At 38.3% G+C, this 21,793-nt stretch overlaps 2 protein-coding genes across 8 annotated transcripts; both read right to left on the bottom strand.

Moving 5' to 3' along the window:
* Positions 1 to 176: 176 nt before the first annotated feature.
* On the bottom strand, positions 177 to 7,474 carry vrk3 (VRK serine/threonine kinase 3). Of its 5 annotated transcripts, none has more exons than XM_044194880.1 (16): positions 7,325 to 7,474; positions 6,091 to 6,314; positions 5,838 to 5,996; positions 5,477 to 5,599; positions 5,166 to 5,330; positions 4,272 to 4,418; positions 3,589 to 3,632; positions 3,288 to 3,354; positions 2,712 to 2,796; positions 2,509 to 2,611; positions 2,308 to 2,400; positions 2,065 to 2,197; positions 1,603 to 1,720; positions 1,370 to 1,428; positions 1,145 to 1,281; positions 177 to 677 (listed from the first exon to the last, which is right to left on the bottom strand). In XM_044194880.1, the coding sequence occupies exons 2-15, from the start codon at positions 6,311 to 6,313 to the stop codon at positions 1,145 to 1,147; spliced, it is 1,656 nt and encodes a 551-aa protein (XP_044050815.1). In that variant the 5' UTR covers position 6,314; positions 7,325 to 7,474; the 3' UTR covers positions 177 to 677. The 5 variants fall into 5 exon arrangements, with proteins under 5 accessions (XP_044050815.1, XP_044050794.1, XP_044050805.1 ...); XM_044194859.1 differs by lacking the exon at positions 7,325 to 7,474 and adding an exon at positions 7,155 to 7,298; XM_044194870.1 differs by lacking the exon at positions 7,325 to 7,474 and adding an exon at positions 7,155 to 7,297 and having other exon boundaries at positions 6,097 to 6,314.
* A 522-nt stretch (positions 7,475 to 7,996) lies between these two features.
* rab27a (RAB27A, member RAS oncogene family) lies at positions 7,997 to 21,537 on the bottom strand. 3 transcript variants are annotated; one of them, XM_044194940.1, is made up of 6 exons: positions 21,186 to 21,537; positions 13,302 to 13,470; positions 12,282 to 12,367; positions 12,071 to 12,174; positions 11,561 to 11,684; positions 7,997 to 10,371 (listed from the first exon to the last, which is right to left on the bottom strand). In XM_044194940.1, exons 2-6 carry the CDS (start codon positions 13,452 to 13,454, stop codon positions 10,176 to 10,178), a joined length of 663 nt encoding a protein of 220 aa, XP_044050875.1. In that variant the 5' UTR covers positions 13,455 to 13,470; positions 21,186 to 21,537; the 3' UTR covers positions 7,997 to 10,175. The 3 variants fall into 3 exon arrangements, with proteins under 3 accessions (XP_044050875.1, XP_044050858.1, XP_044050868.1); XM_044194923.1 differs by having other exon boundaries at positions 21,025 to 21,526; XM_044194933.1 differs by lacking the exon at positions 21,186 to 21,537 and adding an exon at positions 20,402 to 20,450.
* Between the last annotated feature and the right edge of the window lie 256 nt (positions 21,538 to 21,793).

Genomic DNA, 21,793 nt, shown 5'->3' with positions numbered 1-21,793 from the left:
TAGTAAATATCATGACAACAAGCGTGCAAAGACATTTCCTGAAGAATTATTTATTTTTAAAACACCCCTTAAATTGAAAATGTTCTCTTGTGAGCATAAATGAGTGAGTGTTTCTGGTGCTCTCTGGCTTGCAGACTGAAGAACTGAATGTTAAAGGACACTAAGGCACTGCTGAATAAGAAATACAGACATTTTATTCAGGCAAATGAACTATGCCTACATATAAGGAAGGGTTGAGGAGTTGTGTTAATCCACATCTCTGTGTTGGCTTGTCTTAAGGAAATTTCCATCAGTAGTAAGTTGAGGGGAAAGACATGTACAAATTATTTGCATTGTCAATCCCCAAACAGGTAAATTCATTAAAAACGCTTCATTAAACAGAAAACAGTTGGAACAAGGAACCAGTTAAAATACCTAAAATCAGACTAAATTTAGAAGAACACACATTTAACTAGCAAAGTGTCAAAATCACCCAAATCAAACCCACAACAATATCATAAATGCTTAAAATGATGATCCCAATCAAAACCCATCGACCTGACGTGTTTACACACATTGAACTCTACAACAATCTGCTTTCAGTGCAATAAAACATGACAGATAAAACACAGCATGATAAAACAAGTTTAACAAAAACACAGTCCATCTTGCAACTGTATTCTTTTTGTTCCATTTCTCTGAAAATAAAACACAGTAGACATATTTGAATAGTATTATCACACAGAATGCATCAAGTGCTAAACTTTCAACATAGACATGTCTGCTCACTTTCCAAATTCCTGTCACTTTCAACTGAATTATTTGTGTACTGAATTCAAATCGTTAGCAACCCAAACTTTTGGAACCCTAAAATCAGCCTTTAATGTGAAAGTGGAGCTGCAGGTGTAAATGTGGAATTTAAGGTCACAGTATCTCTTAATCGTGTCCTTTCATATAAAAAAAAAAAAAAATACTAAGAAATATAGTCAAAACAAATCACCATGTGTCACAGCCCAAAAGCTTTAGCTGCCAACACCGTGGAGTTGAATCTCTTATTCATAGTGAAACATACATTAAATATTAATATTATTTGTAAGTTTTGCGGGGGGAAAAACATGTCTGAACCCTGTGATAAAACCAGAATAAGCTGTTGGAGTGTCCTCACCTAAAAACTGAGCGGCTTCTCCGGTGATCCCCCCAGCTGCAGTAAAGCGGCACTGAGTCCGGCCTTCAGTGCGGTGTAGTCCGGCTGCTCAGAGTACTGCAGAGCCATCACTGCAGTCAGGTACGTTTGAAATGCATCTACACCGTGACACACACACATGCAGAAATATATCAGCAAAGGGGATATAATCACACACTTGTTTTATGTTATATAACAAACACTCACCGGAAACTCTCTTCTTCCCAAAGCAGTGACTCAACAGTGCAGGAACATCCTCCATGTACCTACAATGAGAACTTCTTTGAGTAATTTGCATTTTCTTTGTATTGAACTACTAACTTGCCCATATAGGTTCACGTTACAGCAGGCATGCAGCAGTAATTTGATACAGTAATTCTATGGTGTTTCAAAAGGTGTGTGGACTTAAAATATCCCAGTGATGATAAACTCTCTCCCACCTCTGTTTCTGCGTGGCGACCTGGTCTGGGTGAGTGAGGATGGTCCACGGCAGCGTCCCCGCGTGCCAACGCAGCATGCAGTAACCCAGAGACTGCAGGTCACTGCGTCGCGACGGAGCTGAAAGAAGAACACACATAAACACAGTGATGACCAAGTCTGTTTTCCCTCCCAGATTTACCCTGATACATCAACACCACAAAACAATCCTCAGATGTACATATCACCTTGTTTTGTGGTTTTCATAGTGGAATAAGTCAAATGTTGAAGGAACCTTTTACACATTCAGTCTTATTATGTGGAGCCTGTGTGTGTGTGTGTGTGTGCCTGATGGCTCTGCAGACAGGTGGACTGTGGGAGGACTGCACGTGTCTGGTAGCATTTGGTGTACAGTAGCTTATAGAGCAAAATTATTCACTGACGTTAGTGGAACAAGGAATCGGTGAAGCACAGAAGTGACGCACCTGCTCCCTTATGTGCGTCCAGGCTGATAAACTCTATGGTGCCCTCGTGTGGTGTTCTGCTGGCTTCACGGTACTCTACATGTTGTCCACCTGGACAGTACCTGAAAGCATGGCAGTATCCTGCCAGGTATACCTAACCCCCACACACACACACACACACACACACACACACACACACATATAAGCAAAGAGTGGTCAGCATAAAACACACTTCATCAGTTTGTACTTCAGAATATTTCTCACCTGTGATTTCTGTCCTGGTTTGATGTAAATGTTTTCTGCATTAATATCAGCGTGAACATACTCGTTTGAATGGATATACTGCAGCACATCTAACTGCAACGAGAAAGAAATGCTACCGTTTAATAAGTGAGGGGGAATCAGTTCTGGATCGTGAAGATTAAAAATGTTGTCTGAAAAACAACCCTACAAGTTTACACTCACTATTCTACAGGCGAGCTGAAGAACAGCTTCCTCAGACAGAAGCTCGTCTTCTTCCTCCATAACAGACTGGAGAGACTGACCCATGCTAGGGAAAATCAGAAACCTGTTTAAAAAAAAAAAGAAAAAAAAAGAACATATAGCAGAACCCCAAGTTAACGTAAAATTCTTTCATATAATACGTAAATATTCACAGATTTTCACACCTGTAGGAATCTGCATGAGGGCCAAAGCCAACACAGGAAGGAATCCCCAGAAAATCCATCTTGTTTTGTTTGATCCACTTGTCCACTGGAGAGAGACAACAGCTTTCAGTGTGTGTGGTACATGTGCAAAGTCAGAATTGCACCTAAAGAGGGTTAAAGGTGGCATGACGATGCTCCCGTTGAATACATTCTTGTCCACTTCTGCTTTTCTCTCAATGGATTGTGAAATGAAAGACAGACACTTTTATGGGATATTGTGTAACTAGATCACATGACAAACTGCCACAACCCTTCTTACCGTCCAGCTCTATTTCACACTGTAGTTGTTAGTGTCTGTTTCTAATTTCTGTTTGCCACCTGTTAAAACTTTGATTTTTGATCAGCTTGTTACAGCCAATATAAACACTGAACAACTCTGAGATAAATACTGCTGCTACCTTTGTTTTAACAAAGTTTACTTCTCTCGTAGTTATCATCAGAACAGTTAGAGTCAAGGTACGACTGCAGCCCACTCTCCACGAGTGACGTGAGCAACAGAACTGTTCGGAGGTGTTAAACTTGAAAGGAAACCCTCACCAGATGCAGGTTTAGCAGCTCTCTGCAGAAAGTTCTGCTCATTGAAGATTCTTCCATCTTTAGCTCCCTGAGAGGAAGAAATACAAGATAAACTTTATTGATCCCACTCAGGGAAATTGAAGAACTGAAGAAGTATTGGTTGCGGGAAACAGAGAACAAATAAAAACAATCAATTTGTTGATGACTACATAAATTGGAAAGCGATTATTTCTTTATTCATGGCACCTCAGTGACACATTATAATAATAAGGACGGAGAATTCAGAAAACCTTCATATTTAGTGTGTTGAGGTGGCACTTACCAATTTGAGGATGTGATTTGATTCCTTGGAATTGGATTGTGAAACTGTTTGGAAAAATGAAAAGGACAAAACAATAAGATGATATGCTCTTTTCTACCATTAATTTTTCTTTTTGTTCAATAGTTATTTACTCAGTCAGCCATCTCTTTGTTTACCACTGGTACAAAATCTGCTTTAATGAAGTTAACTGGACCCAAGAGGCTGTTAAATACATTTTAATTCATAACTCAATCAAAATACTGGAAACAAAAATAGAGTTTGATAAGAAGTACCACTAAAATAACATAATTTTTCTATTTTGGTATGTTTTTTATTTTATTTTGGTAAACCAGCTATGTTGTAAATGACAGAGTAAACATAACTAGTTCACTAGTTGTTTATAAAACCTTCAATGTAAATATTCCTGTTTAATAATAATTGTTATCCTTTCTCTTGAAATATCAATTTGATCTAAACTTTAGTATTTTTTTTTATTCTGTATCTAAATGTACATTTCCTTATTTGTTGTAATCTGTCTTGTTTTGATCTTAGGATGCTTTGTATCTGCTTTAAGGTATTTGACAGTAATTGTGTGATTTTCATCACTAATATGCAATCTAACTGTCCCAGAATATTAAGACTGTTTAATTGTACATTTATTTTACTTTCCAGTATTTGCCCTGATGTCATGTACACAGTCTCACCTTCGTAGCTGAGCTCTGTCGTGCTCTGACTGAGAAGTTTCATCAGCTTCCACCTCTTGCCCGTTGTGTCCGTCACCTCCTCACCTTCCTGCAGCGGATCCACGGCGGACCCAGACCTTGCCTTCTTGGCTTTGCTTTTACCTGTAACTGTACACGCATACAAACATGACTAACTAATTATCTTGTATGTATGATGAGAGAAAAAGTAATGTTAAACAAAAATTATGCGCAACTGATTTCTTGTACAGTTTTTCTGTCTGGGCTTAAAATGACATCATGATGTCACAGAGAGCAAAATACTGTAAATTAATCTGGTTAGTTAAAAGCAAAGAAGTAGACATGTTGACTGATAAACGTCCATTTCACAATCAGCCAAACATTGGTATCAGCTGATATACGCCTTGTTGACTGCTATCGGCCTATCGACAAATAGGATGACCTTCACCGATGGCAGTGGCCGATGTTTATCTGTTGTGACGCATCAATTTTGCGTTGGTTATTTGTATTTGTAGTATAGCAGGTTAAAGGGCTTTTGAAGTAGTTTTTTTTTTTAAGACAAGGATCTTTTCCATGGGAAAGAACGTTATATTAAAGGTTGTTTCATAAATTTGTATGATTGAATTTATGCTCATTCAAAGATAGTGTATAGAAGGGCTGAATGACTTTAAAACAGTTCAGTTATTTTTTATAATGATGATTTCTTTGTTTCCCTGGCACAAAAGGGGGAGTAAATACCAAAAAAAATAATAATAATCTGAATCGGCCAAATTGTTATTTTAAACATCAACATCGGCCCAGAATTTCACAATCGGTGCATCCCTACAATAAAACATATCTTTGAAAAATATGCAAGTAACAATTCATGTTGTGTGGTAATAGCCAAAATTTGCTCACCTTTTAAAGGAGACCTGGAGACTGGTGATGAAACAGGGGAAGAGACAGCCATAGGAGAGCCGTCTACCGTTGATTCCTCTGCTTTTTTACTTGTTTTATCAGTCAGCCTCTTTCCCTCTTCTACCTGCTTCACAGCAGGGCTGGAGAGTTTTGCCTTTCCCCTGACTACATGTGGATCCAGCCACAATCAGTATGGATGAGAGAAAAGAGAGAGAGAGAGAAAAGTTTATAACAGAAAAGAAGAGAGACACACTGAATTTTTCATAATGAATGATTAAAACAGATTCTGTTTGTTTTGTGTTTCAGCTCACCAGGTCGAGGAGATTTTCTAACAGGAGGAGAGGAAGACTCTAGCTTTGGCTCTACCTCTGCGTCGAATTTAAAAGTGACTCTGTGCTGCTTTGGTGGAGTTCCAACCAATCCAACACCATTATCTGTATATACATTCATACAAAGCCTTTTTGTTCCAAAGAAAGGCATCAGCTGTCAAATTATTTTATTTACACCTGTACCACCAGTAAGTATTGCCTGAAGTTTAAAGCTGTATGTCACACTGATGTCTCTGTACATACGTCCCTGACATGTTATCAGAAAATTAAATAAGAACTTTGTGGCAAATCTCTCCTTCAGAACAGCAAAGCAGAGTAGCTGCTTCCAGACCATTTTAATTACCTTCAATCCCGTCATCTCTGGCAAGGTAAGTGGAGGGCACCACAGGTGGAGTGGCGTCTTTAATGTTAAATTTAACTTCCCTGTCCAGGCGAAGGGAGTTACGGGTCTTTCGCAGTGCAGGACGAGTTGTAATTGGAGTTGAGCTGATACACGTGTGGGCTGTAGAAAAAGAGAATTTACATTTCCAAAGGTTTATAACCACACAAAGAAAATCTATGGATAACACCTAATAAAATATTGCCAAGCTATTTACCCTTACTTTCCGTGGGCTCACAACTTGTGCTTGAAGCAACGCTTGTTCTAACTACTGATGTTGCTGCTTCATCCCTTTTGGGTGGAGAGAGACTTAAAGACGCTGTCGAGCTCAAAGGTCCAGATTCATCAACAAGACAGGGAAGCTTCTCCCCACACGATGGACAAAATCTGAAATCAGGCTTCAACTTTGTCCCACACTGAGGGCAGAAATGGAAAGGCATTCTGCAAGAGTAAACACACACATTATTATATTATCTATCCTCTCCGCCTCAAGTGTGGTGTCTCTCTGGGGGTAATCCTGTGTATGCATCCTCGTGGATGAACCCACAGGCTTCACCAGACAAATAAACACACAAACTAGCTATTATTGCAAAGTGCCTGATGCTTTGTAATGCAATAGTTGGATAAATCAATACAAAAAAAATATCATTCGTAGTACATATTTTACCCAGACTGATCAACAGGAATGGTTACACTCATTGTGTGAATGTAACTGTCACAACCAAGAACATTATCACTTATTAGTATTGAATACAAACTGAACTTGTCTATGTATTGACAGCGACTTAATCAAGGTCAGATGAAAAAACTATGCCCGTTGCCATAGAGATAAATGTTCTGAACATAGTTTACCATGGCAACTACAGCAAGACTCGTCTTCCCATAACCATGTCCAACTTGGACATGGTTATGGGAAGACGGCTAACACGGCTACATTAAACGTGATGAGTCGTTTTATTGTTATTTCTGTAAAAAATCTAGCTAAAGCTGAAGGTCATTCTGCTCTCGTGTCAGTTAGGCAATAGCCTAAACAAAAAACTAACAGCTGGGTTAAGGTAACGTTAGCCAGCTACCATTAGCGGCAATATAATAAATAAGAGTCGGACCTCGACAGCTAAAACCATTTGATCTAAAAAAAAAAAAAAAGGGTCCTGTGTGTATTTTTTAAAGTATTTCAACGTGTCACTTTCCGTTAAGAAAAAAAAACAATGCAGTGACTAAACAGCTTAACGTTAGCTAGCTAATTCTGAAGCGAAACTTTTTAAAAATAAAAATGCTAACTCGTGAGTTTCAGGCAGAAGTAGTGGTTTTGAGCCACTGCTTTCAGTGAAATTGGCGCCTGGGTAAAACATATCATATCATAGCATCGCATCGCATCGCATCGCATCGCATCGCACTGTATTATAGTATAGTATTAAGTTGCCAAAACAAATCCAAAGCGTCTCAGATACCTTCCCAAACACTCCTCCCCGCTCAGGCTGTGTTTTCGGGTTTCGTGCTGGTGCTTCTTCTTCACCGGATAAATACTCCTGCAGTCGGCGCTGTGCGGGCGGAGTGCTGCCCCCTGCAGGGGTTGAGGACAGTTGCAGCCAAGCAGTTTTCTTATATTCAAAGAAGTAAAACTTCAATCAGCTCTCAGAAAAACTGGACTTTTTCCACAACTGATGATGTGATGAGGATGTAGTCTGTATTCAGAATAGATTCAAAAGTTTTGTCAACAGTGCCAACATTAAAGCAAGTTTATTGGCAGCAAAAGTCTCCAGCTAACTTGTAGACAAATCCAGGACGACCTGAAGAAATGTGTCACTGCTTTAAATTTTTTATTAACTCGGAAAAATGTGTAAATAAAATATCCTTGCCATTATGGGGCTTTGTGCATAAATCAGTGAGAGAAAATTAAAAGCATTTTAAATTTAGGCTGTGGTATCACAAAATGCTGAAAAACAAACATGAGGTTTAATATTTCCTATATTATGGTGAGATGACATTGACTTCTGTATGTTTCATTAATACATAAGAGAATAAGTTCCTAGAAATAGGACCTGCTATCAGTTGAACTCATACCCACGCTCAGTCCACATTTTCAAGATTGATCATATAAAATTACATACTGCTTCAAGGAATACATAAATAAATGTTTTTATTTTTGGACATAATTTACATGTGTTGCATATGAAACTGTATGGCACACTTGAAAATATGAAATATTTCCATTTAGTCTTACTAATATAATCAAATTAAATTTTAGTGAAAAAAAATCTGTAGATTAAAACAGTGAGTGGAAAAATATAATTGTGTCTTAACTAAAACTTCAAAATAAAAAATCCTCACAATAGCATTTCAGTGTTTTACTAAGCGTAAATACTCTTAATTTTTGTAAAATATAAAATATCAGTGGTATTATAAACTGATCTGAAAGGGTGAGCATTAGGATTTTAATGCCTTACTTATAAAACTTGCCTAGTTAACACTTTCCATGCTATAATGTACTGAAGACTAGGGAATACTTGAATACAGGGTATCTTTGTTTGTTTAGCTGAGACGATAAGCCACACAGATCCTGATGCATCTTGTCGTATGATAAATTGAATCAATAGATAACGGCCTAAACAATAGCCACACTATTAAAAATATAGAATGAACTGTTTGAAATATCATCTCTGCTCACTTCCCCTGAAGATTAATATATGATTTCATAAAAAAATTATAAAATTCATTGTTTATGATGGTCGCAGCGATGGTTGTTGCTTCAGGCGAGTTGGCCCACCACCTCCACTATAAAACACTGTGGGCCTGGGCAGAAGGTGTGAGTATCTGGGATCTCTGCTAAGGAAAATCCTGTATACTTTAAAACATGTATAATGCAAAGCTGTAGGCATCATTACAAGTGAATAATGATAAAAATGAGCAATACAGGAGACTGAATCCAGGGAAGGTCAGCCTTACTACAGCTGGTGTTACTTAATGTTTACAAAGTTTGACTCTGTCTGTGGGAGCTGCAAAGGAGAGAGTCATTAAACTATTTCAAGACTGAAGATGGAACTTCATTTCCACAATCTCAAATTGTGTCATTAGAGACAATACTTGTTTGAATGTGTATGCATTTAATTGGGAGGCAGCGGGAACTTTTGGGCAGTTGTTTGAATCATCTCTAGTTGCGGAGTCATTTTTTTTAAACCTGAAGCCCTGAATTAAAATGCAACTGAGTGAACTGTGTCACCTTCACTAGATCCAAAACAGATATTTTAGTTTAAAAGGTAAATCTAAATCTAGTAACACATTTTGTCCAAACAGTCAAAATATGCACAAGAGCTACTTTTTACATTTCTTTCTTTAAAATATATTAAGAGAATTTGAAATTCTATTTATCTATTTATTTTTTTAGGATGAATTACCTGAATTACTGCTCAGTTTTTATTTTTGCTTTTTATGACAAATTTATTCCTCTTATCAAACTACTGGCCATCAACGTTTGCAAACCTGTCGCTGTACATAATGAAGTGTAGATGACTTATTCAAACTGTATTCCATAATTCACGTTTTGGAGGCAAACAACCACAAACATTGATTTAGAAAAGAAAATATATGAGTGTTAGGTGTCCATCTAGCTAACGTTGGATGGTCAATGTGAGCAACATTTTTCTTCTGGCTGTGGCACCAGTGAGACTGCAGCTGGACATTCAGCAGAGCATCAGTAGCACATAACAGGCTACCTAAAGTTTCCTAAAAGTACTTCCATAGCAAATTATGCCAACAAATTATGACTGCAGGTATCACAGTGAACATTTTTCTGACTGTAGCAAGAGAAATAGAAGTGGCTTCTTTCTTGAGTTAACTGCAGTGTGAATCTACGCTAACCTTACAGCAAGTAAAGAGTATTAACAATATATTTATAGCACATCTGGCAGGGCAGCTCACTTCGCTGCGACTTGGGAGCACAAAGTTTATACCTGAAAATATAATCACCATATCCAGCTAATGACATATGTTGGACATTTCAGCCAGGCATCATAACAAATAACTATCCCACACTCCAGTATGAATTAATTATTCAAAAGACCCATTATGTGAATTGAAATGCCCATAGTCAAAAGGCAATGAACTCTGTACTGACAAATAATACAGCATGTCAATGAAAGTATATCAGTAATGCACTGTTTTGTGGGGCTATGGACACAAATAATGTCAAGTTTCACCTAACATGGAATATATACTTCCACTGTTAAACTTGGATATCTTCCTATTTTTTCACCATTATTATGGACACAGATATGTAACCAAAATGGCTCATCATGGCTCATTCTAACATGCACATTTGCTCGTATCAGAGGCCTCTGAGATGTCTGGGTTGGTGGGTCCATTAGCTCGGACGGTCCCATCAGGTATCCAGGACTTGTCAACACATCGTTCCATCCTCTTCATGATAAGATCCAGCAGGACGTCCACGGCCTGGCTGACGTTCTGCCCGTTTGCGGCACTTGTCTCAAAGTATGGGATTCTGCATGGAAGAAAATACTGGTTATAAACACGGGATCACAGACAGCTGCTGCCAGTTACAATACAACACAAACTTTTGGGTTAAGAGAAAAAAAGGACCTTAAAAAAAGAATTTTATGTTTTTCCAACTTTCACAAGTCCCATAAAAAGATAAAAAAAACAAACACACTTTAGTCCGTCTCTCAATACTTTCCAACCTCTCCAGCCTTCTATGTTTCTCTCAGCCCCAAACCTATTAACTCCTACTGAAGATGTAAAGCTTTAAAAAATACGTCACAAATATATAGTTAAAAATTTTTAAAGGCTCAGTAATATCCTAAAACAGCTGGACACTGTTGCTTTTGAAAACTGTACTCCAACAGGAAGAAATAGGGATTTGTTTGGGACTATTTTCAGCTGAGGATCAATACACATTTGGTGTGGTACAGCGTCCTGCTACAGCAGCAGGAGGGTGAATATGTGATCATCTCAAAATAAACTACAGACCATGTTCATCGTAATAAAGGCACATGTCACAGTGCAACAGTGTGGCTCCTTTATGTGTTTTTAACAGATTCTGGACAACAATGGAGCTCTATGATACAGAGTAATAATATCAGCATTCGTTACACAGACAATTATTGTTAGTAAGACCAATTAATTGGTTTTGGTCTTTTCCCAGGATTTGTTGACATTAAGAAAAATATAGAATATCTTCAGCCTTATTATTTAAATTTTGGTGCTCAGAGTCTCGTGAGAATCAAAGCAATGAAATCCAAACAAAAGTTTATTTAATGCATTTCTATGGTTTAACAGAATTAACGTGAACCAAATACATTTGTTGGGTCTTGATCATACAGGTGAAAGGCTAAACAGTTCAAGGTAATAATCAAAGGAGACAGTATATACTGTCCAGCAGAGTCAGCTTGGGATGATATGTTATATTTACTACTGAGGTTTATTCTTCTCTTGAAGACCGTTTATTTCATTCAGTGTATTTCCACCGCAATATCTATGTTTTTAGTAAAGGTGTGTCTAATAGGCCCAGAGCAGGATATTTTACACATGTGCACAAATATTTGCTTTTCGAGGAGGACCAATTTATTCTGACATTCACCTGCACAGACTTTGGCAAACAATGCAGCCACTGCCTTCTTGACAAACACTTCAGGGAGAGGTTCATGTACAGATGGATCAACACTGAGACATACCCGTACTTCTCTGCCAGCTCACGGGCCGCTTCTTCACTGACTGCTCTCTGATCTGACAGGTCACATTTGTTGCCACACAGAACGACGTCTGGACTATCGCAGTATGCGTGAATCTGTAACTGACCTGAAAGATACATTCAGCGATTTATTATGTATTTAGTCCTGATTTAATCTGTAATATCTTTACTTTTGAGGAAGATATAAAACATAATTAATGTATCATATTCACCTGAAATAAGACATTTGAGCACAGACTTATTCATAATTGGAAACCTACATGTTTGATTACACAATATTTTGGGTCTAACAACAGTCTAGTATCAATTCTACATGAGCCAGACACAAAGAGTGTTAGGTCATCAATCACTGGTCAACAAGGTATTTAATATTGCCAAATGTCCTGTGCACTTGAATCTGTCTTAATTAAACTAACTCAGGACTGATTTTTGATAGAATCATCAGTTTAATGACTAAAAGAGTACATTTAGTATGATATATCAGAGGACATACTCATCCAGTTTCTGACGTTGAGGAAACTCTGTTCATTTGTGAGGTCAAACAGGAGGAGGAAACCCATTGCATCTCTAAAGAACGCAGTCGTCAAACTCCGAAACCTGACATCAATCAGAAAAAAAACTTGATAAATATACACAAGAAAACAAGTGAAGACAAGACCATGTTTGAGAAGGTGAGAAAGCGCTTGTGGAAGTACTTCATGTACCTCTCCTGCCCTGCAGTGTCCCACAGCTGCATGTGGATCTTCTGTCCTCTACCTGAAGATCCATCTGGACCCGTTGATTTGTATACCTGAGTGAAACAGAGACAAGTACGGTCAAACTGGATGTTCTCTGGGAATTTGTAAAGTAGAGTGTTTAGAAACAATAAAACAAGAATGACTAGGCATACTTGGTAACATCCATCCAGATACTCCAGTTAGTTAATTAATTAAATAAATAATCCAAATAGGTCTGTGAGGAGAGCAACCAAAGGCCAGGCCACAAACTACAGAGTATTCTGGTTACTTAGCTAGTGTTGATGGTACTGACAGCGAGTGTTCAGGTCTGGTGGCGAGACACAGTATTTTATGCCCCAAAAAAACAAAACAAAATAAAACCAGGTTTAAAGCAGATTTGACCTCATTAAACAGAAGTCAAACAGAAGTTTAAGATGTATTGAAGCACTTATTGTGTTTTAACCATGACGACTAGTTTTGATATGTACAAAAGCTACTCTGTAAGTGAAAGTTTCATAGCTAATGCAACTTTTCAAATCACAGCTAATATAAATATAAAATATAATTAAAAAAAGAGATAATGATGGGCAATGATGGACATTCAGTCACTCAACATAAACTGTACTGGTTTGACTGATTACCAGTACTATTAACAGCCAGGCATCAGGCTATATTCTTGGAGCTGGAGGTCAGCAGCATTAAAGAATGAATACTGAGTAAATATGAAGACTGCTCAGCTGTTTGCTAATGGTATGAAATATTTATTCTTAAGGAAGGTGCTGCCTGCCGTTCACCAACATTAGTCATTACTCACACATCTTTTGTTACAAGAAAGTTACTTAATGGTGTAGGAATGCATTTAAGCCGCTAATTAGGAAGCCATAAATGCTTGTAGCACACAGGGACACAAGGAAATGTTACATCAGAAGTGCCAACAGAACAATCCCAACAATTCCAACGCTGGCTTGAGAAAAGTGTGCCATTTTATTCAAAATTAATTGAACTTACCACTCTTTTTTCTCTGAAGTCTATTCCAACTGTAGTGATGAACTTGGAGTTAAACTTGCCATCTGTGTATTGGTAGAGGAAGCTTGTTTTTCCTACACCAGAGTCACCGAGGGCTAGGAATTTGATGAGGTAATCATAGTCCCCATCAGACATAGTGAGTGCTTAATTTCTGAAACACACAAACAAAACAACTCAGTCAACCAACAATCACACTATTTGGCAAAAAAATAAATCTCTAAATGAAGTGACAGTGAAATTGTAAAGTGGACAGAGGATCATGTCCATGGTGACAAGCAATCTGACTTACATCTCATCCAACCACTCAAACATCAGGGAACCCTTAAAATGCACGAAGCTCTTGATATTTAAAAGGATAAGCCAACAAATCCCATTAAAAAACTAAAACCAACAATCTTATCTAAATTTTATAAACAAATGTTGCCTGTATAGCCAAAGGATGATTTTTTAAAAGCCTTTATTTAACCAGGTAAGTCCCATTGAGATTACAAAATCTCTTTTCCAAAGTAGCCCTGGCCATGATAGCAACAATACAATGTTTCAAACAACATACACACAAACATTAAAACACATAAAACAAAACACACAGTATGAACTCACAGAATCATATGCCTAGGAAGAGAGACAGGAAGAAACGGATTTAGCTAAGGAAGCAATTACAAATTCCTACTGAATTAGCCTCCAAACCCTCAAAGCTTTTAAATGCTCTAATTGGGATCAGCCTTTCTAGCTGCAAAACTGTCTGCAAGTGGTTCCAGGTTGCATGTAGCCATTTTTTTTCCTGGCAACAAGTTTTCAATATGAGGTTTAAAAGTTAAGCAATCACCATTAAGATACCTAGATACGTGTACTGTGACACTAATTCAATCTGACAATGCTAGGAAGAGAAGCTGATGTCTTCCTGGCATTAGAAAACAACATCAATTTAGTTTTTCTAGCATTCAACACAAGTTTCAGATCAAACAACTGTGATTCTGCAGATACTCAAGTGATTGAGCAAGAGTGGCACCACAGCAGTAAATGATCGGTGTAAAAATTAAACTGTGCATTGGGAACATTTTGACCCAGGTTGTTAGCATAGATAGTACACAAAAACAGAACCTTGTGGGACCTCTGTCAGAGAGATCATTTTCAAACCAGCCAACAGCCTGCTCAGACAGCCCAATATTGAGCAGCCATTGCTTCATGATAGAGTGGTCAACTGTATCCAAGGTTGGAGAGTATCGAGAGAGAGAGGCTAACATATTGTTGGTTTTGGTCTTTTCATGGGACAATGAGAAAAATAGAGAAAAACACCAGCCTCATAGTTTATATAATAAGGAAATATGAATATTGCTGTGGTGTGTGTACACGTTTTCTAGAGAGCCATGACTTGCCAGCTCTCGAGCAGGGCTGTGTCTCGATCACACGTTACCTACTCTCTATATAATAGACACTCAGTAGTTTACTCAATAATGAGCAGTGCATTTCGGACTCTTATGAATATTCAACGCATTGCATTGTGGAAATGTTAGCAGAAAGTAGTGTACTTGCCAGGGACACTACTTTATTCATTCCATTGTGGGGAATTTTGAGGGCACTATATAGTGGATAGATTTAACACTCAAAATGTGGACACTCAAATAAAATGACATTAAATATAGGGCACTATGTAGTAATTATGGAGTGGTTTCGGACACAGCCCAGGACTTCTCTGATGCTATAATGTAGCCTGTTGTCTACAACAGGTCTAGCAGGGCTTTTTAGCTATTCACTACAAGGCTAACACGCAGATGTTTCCAATAACTGACTGTCTACACCTCTACTCATGTTGTAGCTGGGTGGAGCTAAGCTTGGAGTAACTGATGTCACAAAACTCCATTGACCAATGAGAATGATAACAGGGTAAGTTGTCCTACCCTAACAGGAGAGTGAGGGAGCTGTCAGTCAAGTCCAGTTTGTACAGTACATACCCACACAGTCCTGAGAGGATCGCAGTGAAAACACCTGTGTGGGTGGACTATGGGTGTGTAGCAGCTCTGAGATCTGTCTCTCAAGTTCCTGGAGATCATTCAGGTGAAACATTTTAAATGATGTTGAATAAACAATAGGATTTTGGCAGCCTGTATCTACAGTATGTATGGCACTTAGTCTGTTGTCTTGTCTGTCGTCTTTTGAGTCCAAGTGGTTGATTTAACAATTAACATTTAATTGCAGTCGCTAATAATCTTTATATGAATTCCATCTGACTCTGGTGCAGGACAACAGCCATAAAAACAAATGCTAAAACACGTCATGTCTTTTCCAGTTTTCTGATGTAGCGTTAGGAGAGGAACATTGTCTCCTGTTACATGCTAACCTTAAGATTTATGAAACCACAATGACACATTGAGCCCATTATATGTGTACAACAAGCCACACAGCACGAGGAGAGCTCGCAATCTTCCAACACTCACGGTAATATACCGTATACGGTGCGTTGACAAAGTGCTAACCATGAAAGGGGAAACAAAACTGATGATAAAAATGAAATAATTAAAATGAAGTTATTTGTCCTTTCAGTGTTACCTTTTCTGAAATGCACCTTTTTGTTTGTTGGGATTTGTTGGGTCTCTGTAATTAATATTATAAAGAGAACGGTCTAGACCTGCTCTATAGGAAAAGTGCAATGAGATAACTTCTGTTATGAATTGGCGCTATATAAATAAAATTTTATTTAATTGAATTGAATTGTTGACCTGTGAAATTACAAAATGTTGTTGTGTGGAAATCAGTTTTCTTTTATATACAGTCTGAAGGACCAGTGAAAATTGTCAGTGACAGCATGTAGGCTTAGCTGGCCAACTATTAATTATGCATGCATATGGCCTAACATTCATTTGCACATTTTCCCACACATCTTAAAAGTAACAAAAGAAACAGGCTCAGGTCTACCTCCATCTGTCACATATACTGTCTAGTTTAACCTAGAGTCAATGCTCAAGGGAGAAATACAGAAGATATTTTACACTTTTCCAATATTATGCAAGACCTTCAGATGTAGATTTGTACAGCTGATGGCATTGCGGGCTAATGTGTGTAACGTAAGAGCGGTTTCATCTTGCTGACACAGTGACAGGAAGCATTTTAAATTCCTCTGTCCCTCTACAGCCACAGACACACACCAAAACAGACTCAAGTTCCCGTCTACTCACTATCACTCTGGCAAGAAAGTAGTTGTAATTTCTCTCTACAGATTAGTAGGTTGTTGTTCTACACACTTTGGAGTAAAGGTTAACTTGATACTTATTAAGGACTTAAGTGTAGAGGCACATCTTTTCTAACACAATGAGAAGCCCACTATAATATCTACTAGATTAAACTTTTTCGCTTACTTACATGGTCAACCAATTCCGGTCAAAACATTTTAAAAGAAAGCGCAGATGCATCATATGACCAGTGTGTAGAAAAATATTCAGACAAGTCTTACATTCTTTCACTGTAACACCCAGTGAACCTTTCATCTGGAGCCATAAGCAGCTTAAGGTCTCATGCAAAATCAAGATCCATGATAAAACCACTGAGATGGAAACGGCTACCACAAGCACTGATGAGGCCATAAACGGTGCGCAAAGACCACCGAGCCCCAGAACTATGAAGTCCACATTCCTGCTCATGGGCCTGTTCTGACTCAAGTAGGTTAAAAGTTATAAATATGGTTTTAGTTACAACTTTTAAAAGCCATAAGCCTTTCCATCAGGGCTGCTAAAGGAACCTCAGGTTGGATCAGTTGCCATCAACTATTAAAGCCACTCTTCAGATGTAGCCATTGGTGAGCCACATGCCACAGGCTCTTTAACCTAGCTAAAACTAATGCAGTCAAATACAACAACACATTCTATCTTCATGAAGGTTATTATGTTCAGTTTTTGTTTAAACTGTTTTAAAGAGGTGTTGATTCAACTTTATGGTTATTTTGGTGACTGCAGATTGTGGTGCTGCTGAATTTTATTGCGTTACACTGAGCCATGTTTCTAAAATTTTGTCCACCTCATTTAAATCACAACGGTAGACCTCTGAAATGACTATAAACATGAATTAACCTCCTGTTCTGTAGATTGCATTAGCCAGGTGTACCTAATAAACTGGCAACTGCATGTCCCCAGTAGCCCTTTTTCACAGCAGACATTTTGACAAACACAGGTGTAATGAATAACAGTAACCAATAACTACCTGCATCACATTTATTGTGCATGTTGGCTCACAGGAATGGCTAATGGGATGATTAATGGAACTGACACATCATTAGTTTTATTAATAACGCATGTACTTTTCCTATTTTGACAAGTCAAAGAGTCTGCTGTGAAAAAACGTCTATTCATACATTTTAGTATATGTCAACAAAAAAGGTAAAGCAGCACTAAAGCAGCCATATAGCCTACTTCTTCTAACTTTGTCACAACTCTGACTGCAGATTATATTTTTCTATGCAAGTTACTGATGTTATTATTGAAAACCCTGACAGAAAAACTTGAGTCACTATATGATTTCTTTTTCAGTGAAAATAGGTCACAGAAGCAGTCAAGGAAAACCACACTGCTGGAGATGCAGATTGTGTCAGCAGATTTCTGCAGACTATTATCAGGCTAATCAGACAACTCCTTATTAAGCTCCAGTCGAAAACAAGAACTAGCATAATCTCATGTTAAACAAGCAAAGTTTATAATGAAAAGAAAGCAAATGATAATACAGTGCAAGTGCTTCCTAGGCACATTACACTTCCCAGTCGTATCACAGCTGTGAAAAGGAAGCAAGCTGGCAGAGTATGATCTTCTGCTGTGTTGGGCAAGAAAACACTGAGTTCAGTAAACAATCAGAAAGAACAACAAGTCTTATCCTAATTACTGCCTCACATTAACCTTTCTGAAACAACAATGTCCCTACCTGATCTCCTCTACCGGATGTAGAACTCTCCAAATGAAACATAATGACGGAGGTTTCACGTCAAAGAGGTGGAAAAGAGCTGACATTAAGAAAGCATTAAAAGTTGGCACTAAAAGAGACTTCTTCTCTGTGAATCCTGTGGTTGAGTGGTCTGCCAATTACCTTCTTAATATATTAACTTTCCCTAATTACCTTCTATACCTTAAAAATTGCACAAGTTCAACTAATTTGGGTTAAGGAGGAACAACACTAGACAGTCTCATGTTTCCCACAACCTTTTAACAGACAACAAACGAGCCCCTGTTGTACTACAAGATTAAGTACTCCCCTCAGTGGAAAGCTCTCACAAGCAGCATTTAAATAGCAGACTAAAACTAAGTGTGACATGTATCTTAACCACATTTGTTGGTGTCATTAACAACAACAAAAAAGGATTTTATCTAGTACCGCACCAACAGCTACATATAACTGACGATTATCCTGACATATGATGTGACAGGATAGTGTGGAGGTCTGTTTATTATTCTTAATTCATAGAGCCAATATATTGGTGTTTCAGACAATATCAGCTTTAAAATGCAAAATCAGTATCTATTTTCTTTTGCTGCCATTTGTTGAACTAACCTTTTAATGTTTTATGGAAGTATGTCACTTAATACAAATAAGAAACTAGGAACGCAATAATTTGACATTTTTTTCTTCCAATACTGATTCTGATATCTAAACATAGTCTATTAGCAGTTACAGAGTAACAATCTAACGCCATCTTATCCCAGGAGTAGATATTAAAAATGTAGTTGGCAGCTTGCTGTGACTGAATTAATGCAACTGATGATATTGACTGAAGAACTGTATTCAACGAAGATCTGTCACGTCTGACCAATACCAGATCCACTTATCAAGATCAGTTTCGGTGCCAATGACCAATCCATGTATCGGATCAGTGCATCCACTATTACTAACTGGCTAAAGTGGGCAACTGCCCCAGGGGCCCCAAACCCTCAGGGGCCCAAAAGCTTCACGCTCACCAACTTGCAATTGCTAATTGGTTTGATACTACTGTTTGCACGACTGAAAAACATAATAAACTGTAACGATAGGGGCCTGAAACAGCTGCATTGTTGCCCAGTCTTGAGGCCCCATCTTGTAGAGGGGCCCTAAGTTAAATTCTATTTTTTAAGGACTTTATTATTTCAGTATATATTGTGATTACATGGTGCAATTTACAAAAAAAAGTGTGTTTAATTAAATTACCACAAACTAATTATTAACTAATACAAATACAATGTGCAGAAAGTGGGAGAAACGAGGGTCAATAGGTCCCCACTGTGTATTTTTGCCCAGGGGCCCCCTAGTGGGTTAATCCGGCCCAAGTGAATCCCTATTAGAAACTGAATAAAACTATCACAGCCTTCTTTTAAAAACTTCTTAATTAAAAGCCCGAAAACATAAACCTGTGTTGCGCCTGTGTTTGCACTATGACTTCATGAATAAAATCGGCTGATGTGAATGTGAGAAAATTGTGAGCATGAGTGACAGTTGTTCATGGGGCCGCAGGGCTACACCACGTTTTTGACATCTCTTGGGAGGGTTTAAGGTGCTATTTAAGTTAATGAAATCTCTTACATGATTAATTCTATTCATGATTTTATAATTGCATTTATGTTTAACTCTAATTTTGTGGCATCTTTTTTGTTAACTGTCTTATGTTGTTTGTCTGTAATTATTGTTATTTCTGCATCTTTTGGCCAGGACTCTCTTGAAAGAATGTTTTAATCTCAATGAGGCTTTCCCATTTAGATAAACTTTAAATAAAGCATAAGTACGTTAATATCTCTTGGCATTTTCTCCTGCAGTGGGAGTTAACCTAGTAGCTGTGTTTGCCAGGCAAGTACTACCACCCATGCAGACCAGCAAACAAAAAGTAGCTTTAATCATTTGTCAGGGAGAAGTGGAAGACCCACCCTGGGCAGCTGTCCAACACAGAGGCCGGCGGCTCCTCGGGAAAATCCGGATATGTACACACCATAAACTTAAAAGGGTGCAGCACCAGTGTGACACTATAATGATGTGCAACTCTGAGTAAAATCTAATGATTTGATATGGGGTGCCCATATCAAATCATGCATGTTTAAAACTTCTGGCTGCCAAAGCTGGTAACTATCTAGTCATTAAAATACCTTGTGGAGGATTTATCTGCAGCAGCAGCAGCAGGCAGTGTCAGGCACATGAAACTGAGACAAACAAATAACACTCAAATCGATTAAGTGAAACGAAGAAAAGCTCTAATGACCCTCCTCAGCTGGTCCTCATGGGGCTATGACTGGTGGTCAGGCGGTCTCTTAAATAATCACGTTTTTACTTAATATGGATCCTGCCAAGAAGACTATATTGGATGTCAACTTCCCAGCTTCCTCTGTCAGACATATTGCAGCCTACATATGAGTCCAAACATGCCTGAGAGCTGTGATAAATGTTAATAACTTGTAGTCCTGCTGGGAGAAACCCGTTTTTACTTGTATAAAACAGTGGACTGTAACAGTTATTGAGCAAATGTGGAAAACGCTAACAACTGTGAGAAGAGGATAAGGCAGGTGTAAAATGTTTCCCAACTCCAACGGTCTTTGATTATGTGAGGGTGAATTAGAAAAGCAGTTTGTGGGCAGTCAATCTGTTACTAACTCAGATAATCGAGTGAATTAAAGTTAAAATGAAAAGTCTTGCTAACTCCTGACAGATGCTACAGACGGATTTTTTCGACTGACATTTCCTGAAACACACTTAACTAAGTTAACATACTTACCAGCCCCGGGGCGTTGCTGCGGCGCACCGTGTTAAAATAGTAGTTAGAAGTGACCGTTGAAGACGTTTCCGAAAGGTGAATAAATGAAGACTTTACTTTCTCCGTCTTAGTTAGTTTACATTAGTTGACATTAGACCAGCTTCATTAACACTGAACACTACCTTTACTCTCCGGGGTTGTCGTGCGTGCTGTTGAGAAACAGCTCCTCCTCACGGAGCTCACGGCCGTTACATTGCTCACAGCTAGCTAACGTTAGCTAACTGAAGGGGAAACACCAGCCGTTACATTACTATGGATACTCACAGCTTGCTAACGTTAGCTAACTGAAGGGGAAACACCAGCCGTTGCATTACTATGGATACTCACAGCTTGCTAACGTTAGCTAACTGAAGGGGAAGCACCAGCCGTTACATTACTATGGATACTCACAGCTAGCTAACGTTAGCTAACTGAAGGGGAAGCACCAGCCGTTACATTACTATGGATACTCACAGCTAGCTAACGTTAGCTAACTGAAGGGAAAGCACCAGCCGTCAGAAAACGCTAACAGACATTATACATTTATGCTGCTTAAGTTACTTTACTCGAGTATTTCTATTCCACGCTACTTTATACAACTACTCCAATACATTTCAGAGGGAAATAGTGTACTCTTTACCACTGTGTACCACTACATTTATCAAACAGCTAGTAACCAGTAACTTAACGTTAAGTAGGCTAAATTTCCGTGGTGAAAAGTAACTAAGTACATTTACTCAAATACTGTAGG

This window comes from Siniperca chuatsi, linkage group LG1 (genome assembly GCF_020085105.1).
Source record: "Siniperca chuatsi isolate FFG_IHB_CAS linkage group LG1, ASM2008510v1, whole genome shotgun sequence".
In the NCBI taxonomy this organism is placed as follows: Eukaryota; Metazoa; Chordata; class Actinopteri; order Centrarchiformes; family Sinipercidae; genus Siniperca; species Siniperca chuatsi.
Note: the sequence above shows the minus strand (reverse complement) of the source record. Positions and strands in the feature narration are given on the sequence as shown.

What these genes read in the sequence shown, in the direction of transcription:
- vrk3 (XM_044194859.1), bottom strand. Translation starts at nt 7,225, where the DNA reads ATGTTTTACCCAGGCGCCAATTTCACTGAAAGCAGTGGCTCAAAACCA. An exon ending in AACCAGGACAGAAATCACAG is followed by an intron (nt 2,198 to 2,307) that starts GTGAGAAATATT and finishes TGTGGGGGTTAG; the next exon opens with GTATACCTGGCAGGATACTG. An exon ending in GGACGCACATAAGGGAGCAG is followed by an intron (nt 1,721 to 2,064) that starts GTGCGTCACTTC and finishes TTCTTCTTTCAG; the next exon opens with CTCCGTCGCGACGCAGTGAC.
- rab27a (XM_044194940.1), bottom strand. Translation starts at nt 13,454, where the DNA reads ATGTCTGATGGGGACTATGATTACCTCATCAAATTCCTAGCCCTCGGT. An exon ending in ACTTCAGAGAAAAAAGAGTG is followed by an intron (nt 12,368 to 13,301) that starts GTAAGTTCAATT and finishes TGTTTCACTCAG; the next exon opens with GTATACAAATCAACGGGTCC. An exon ending in CAACGTCAGAAACTGGATGA is followed by an intron (nt 11,685 to 12,070) that starts GTATGTCCTCTG and finishes TGTATCTTTCAG; the next exon opens with GTCAGTTACAGATTCACGCA.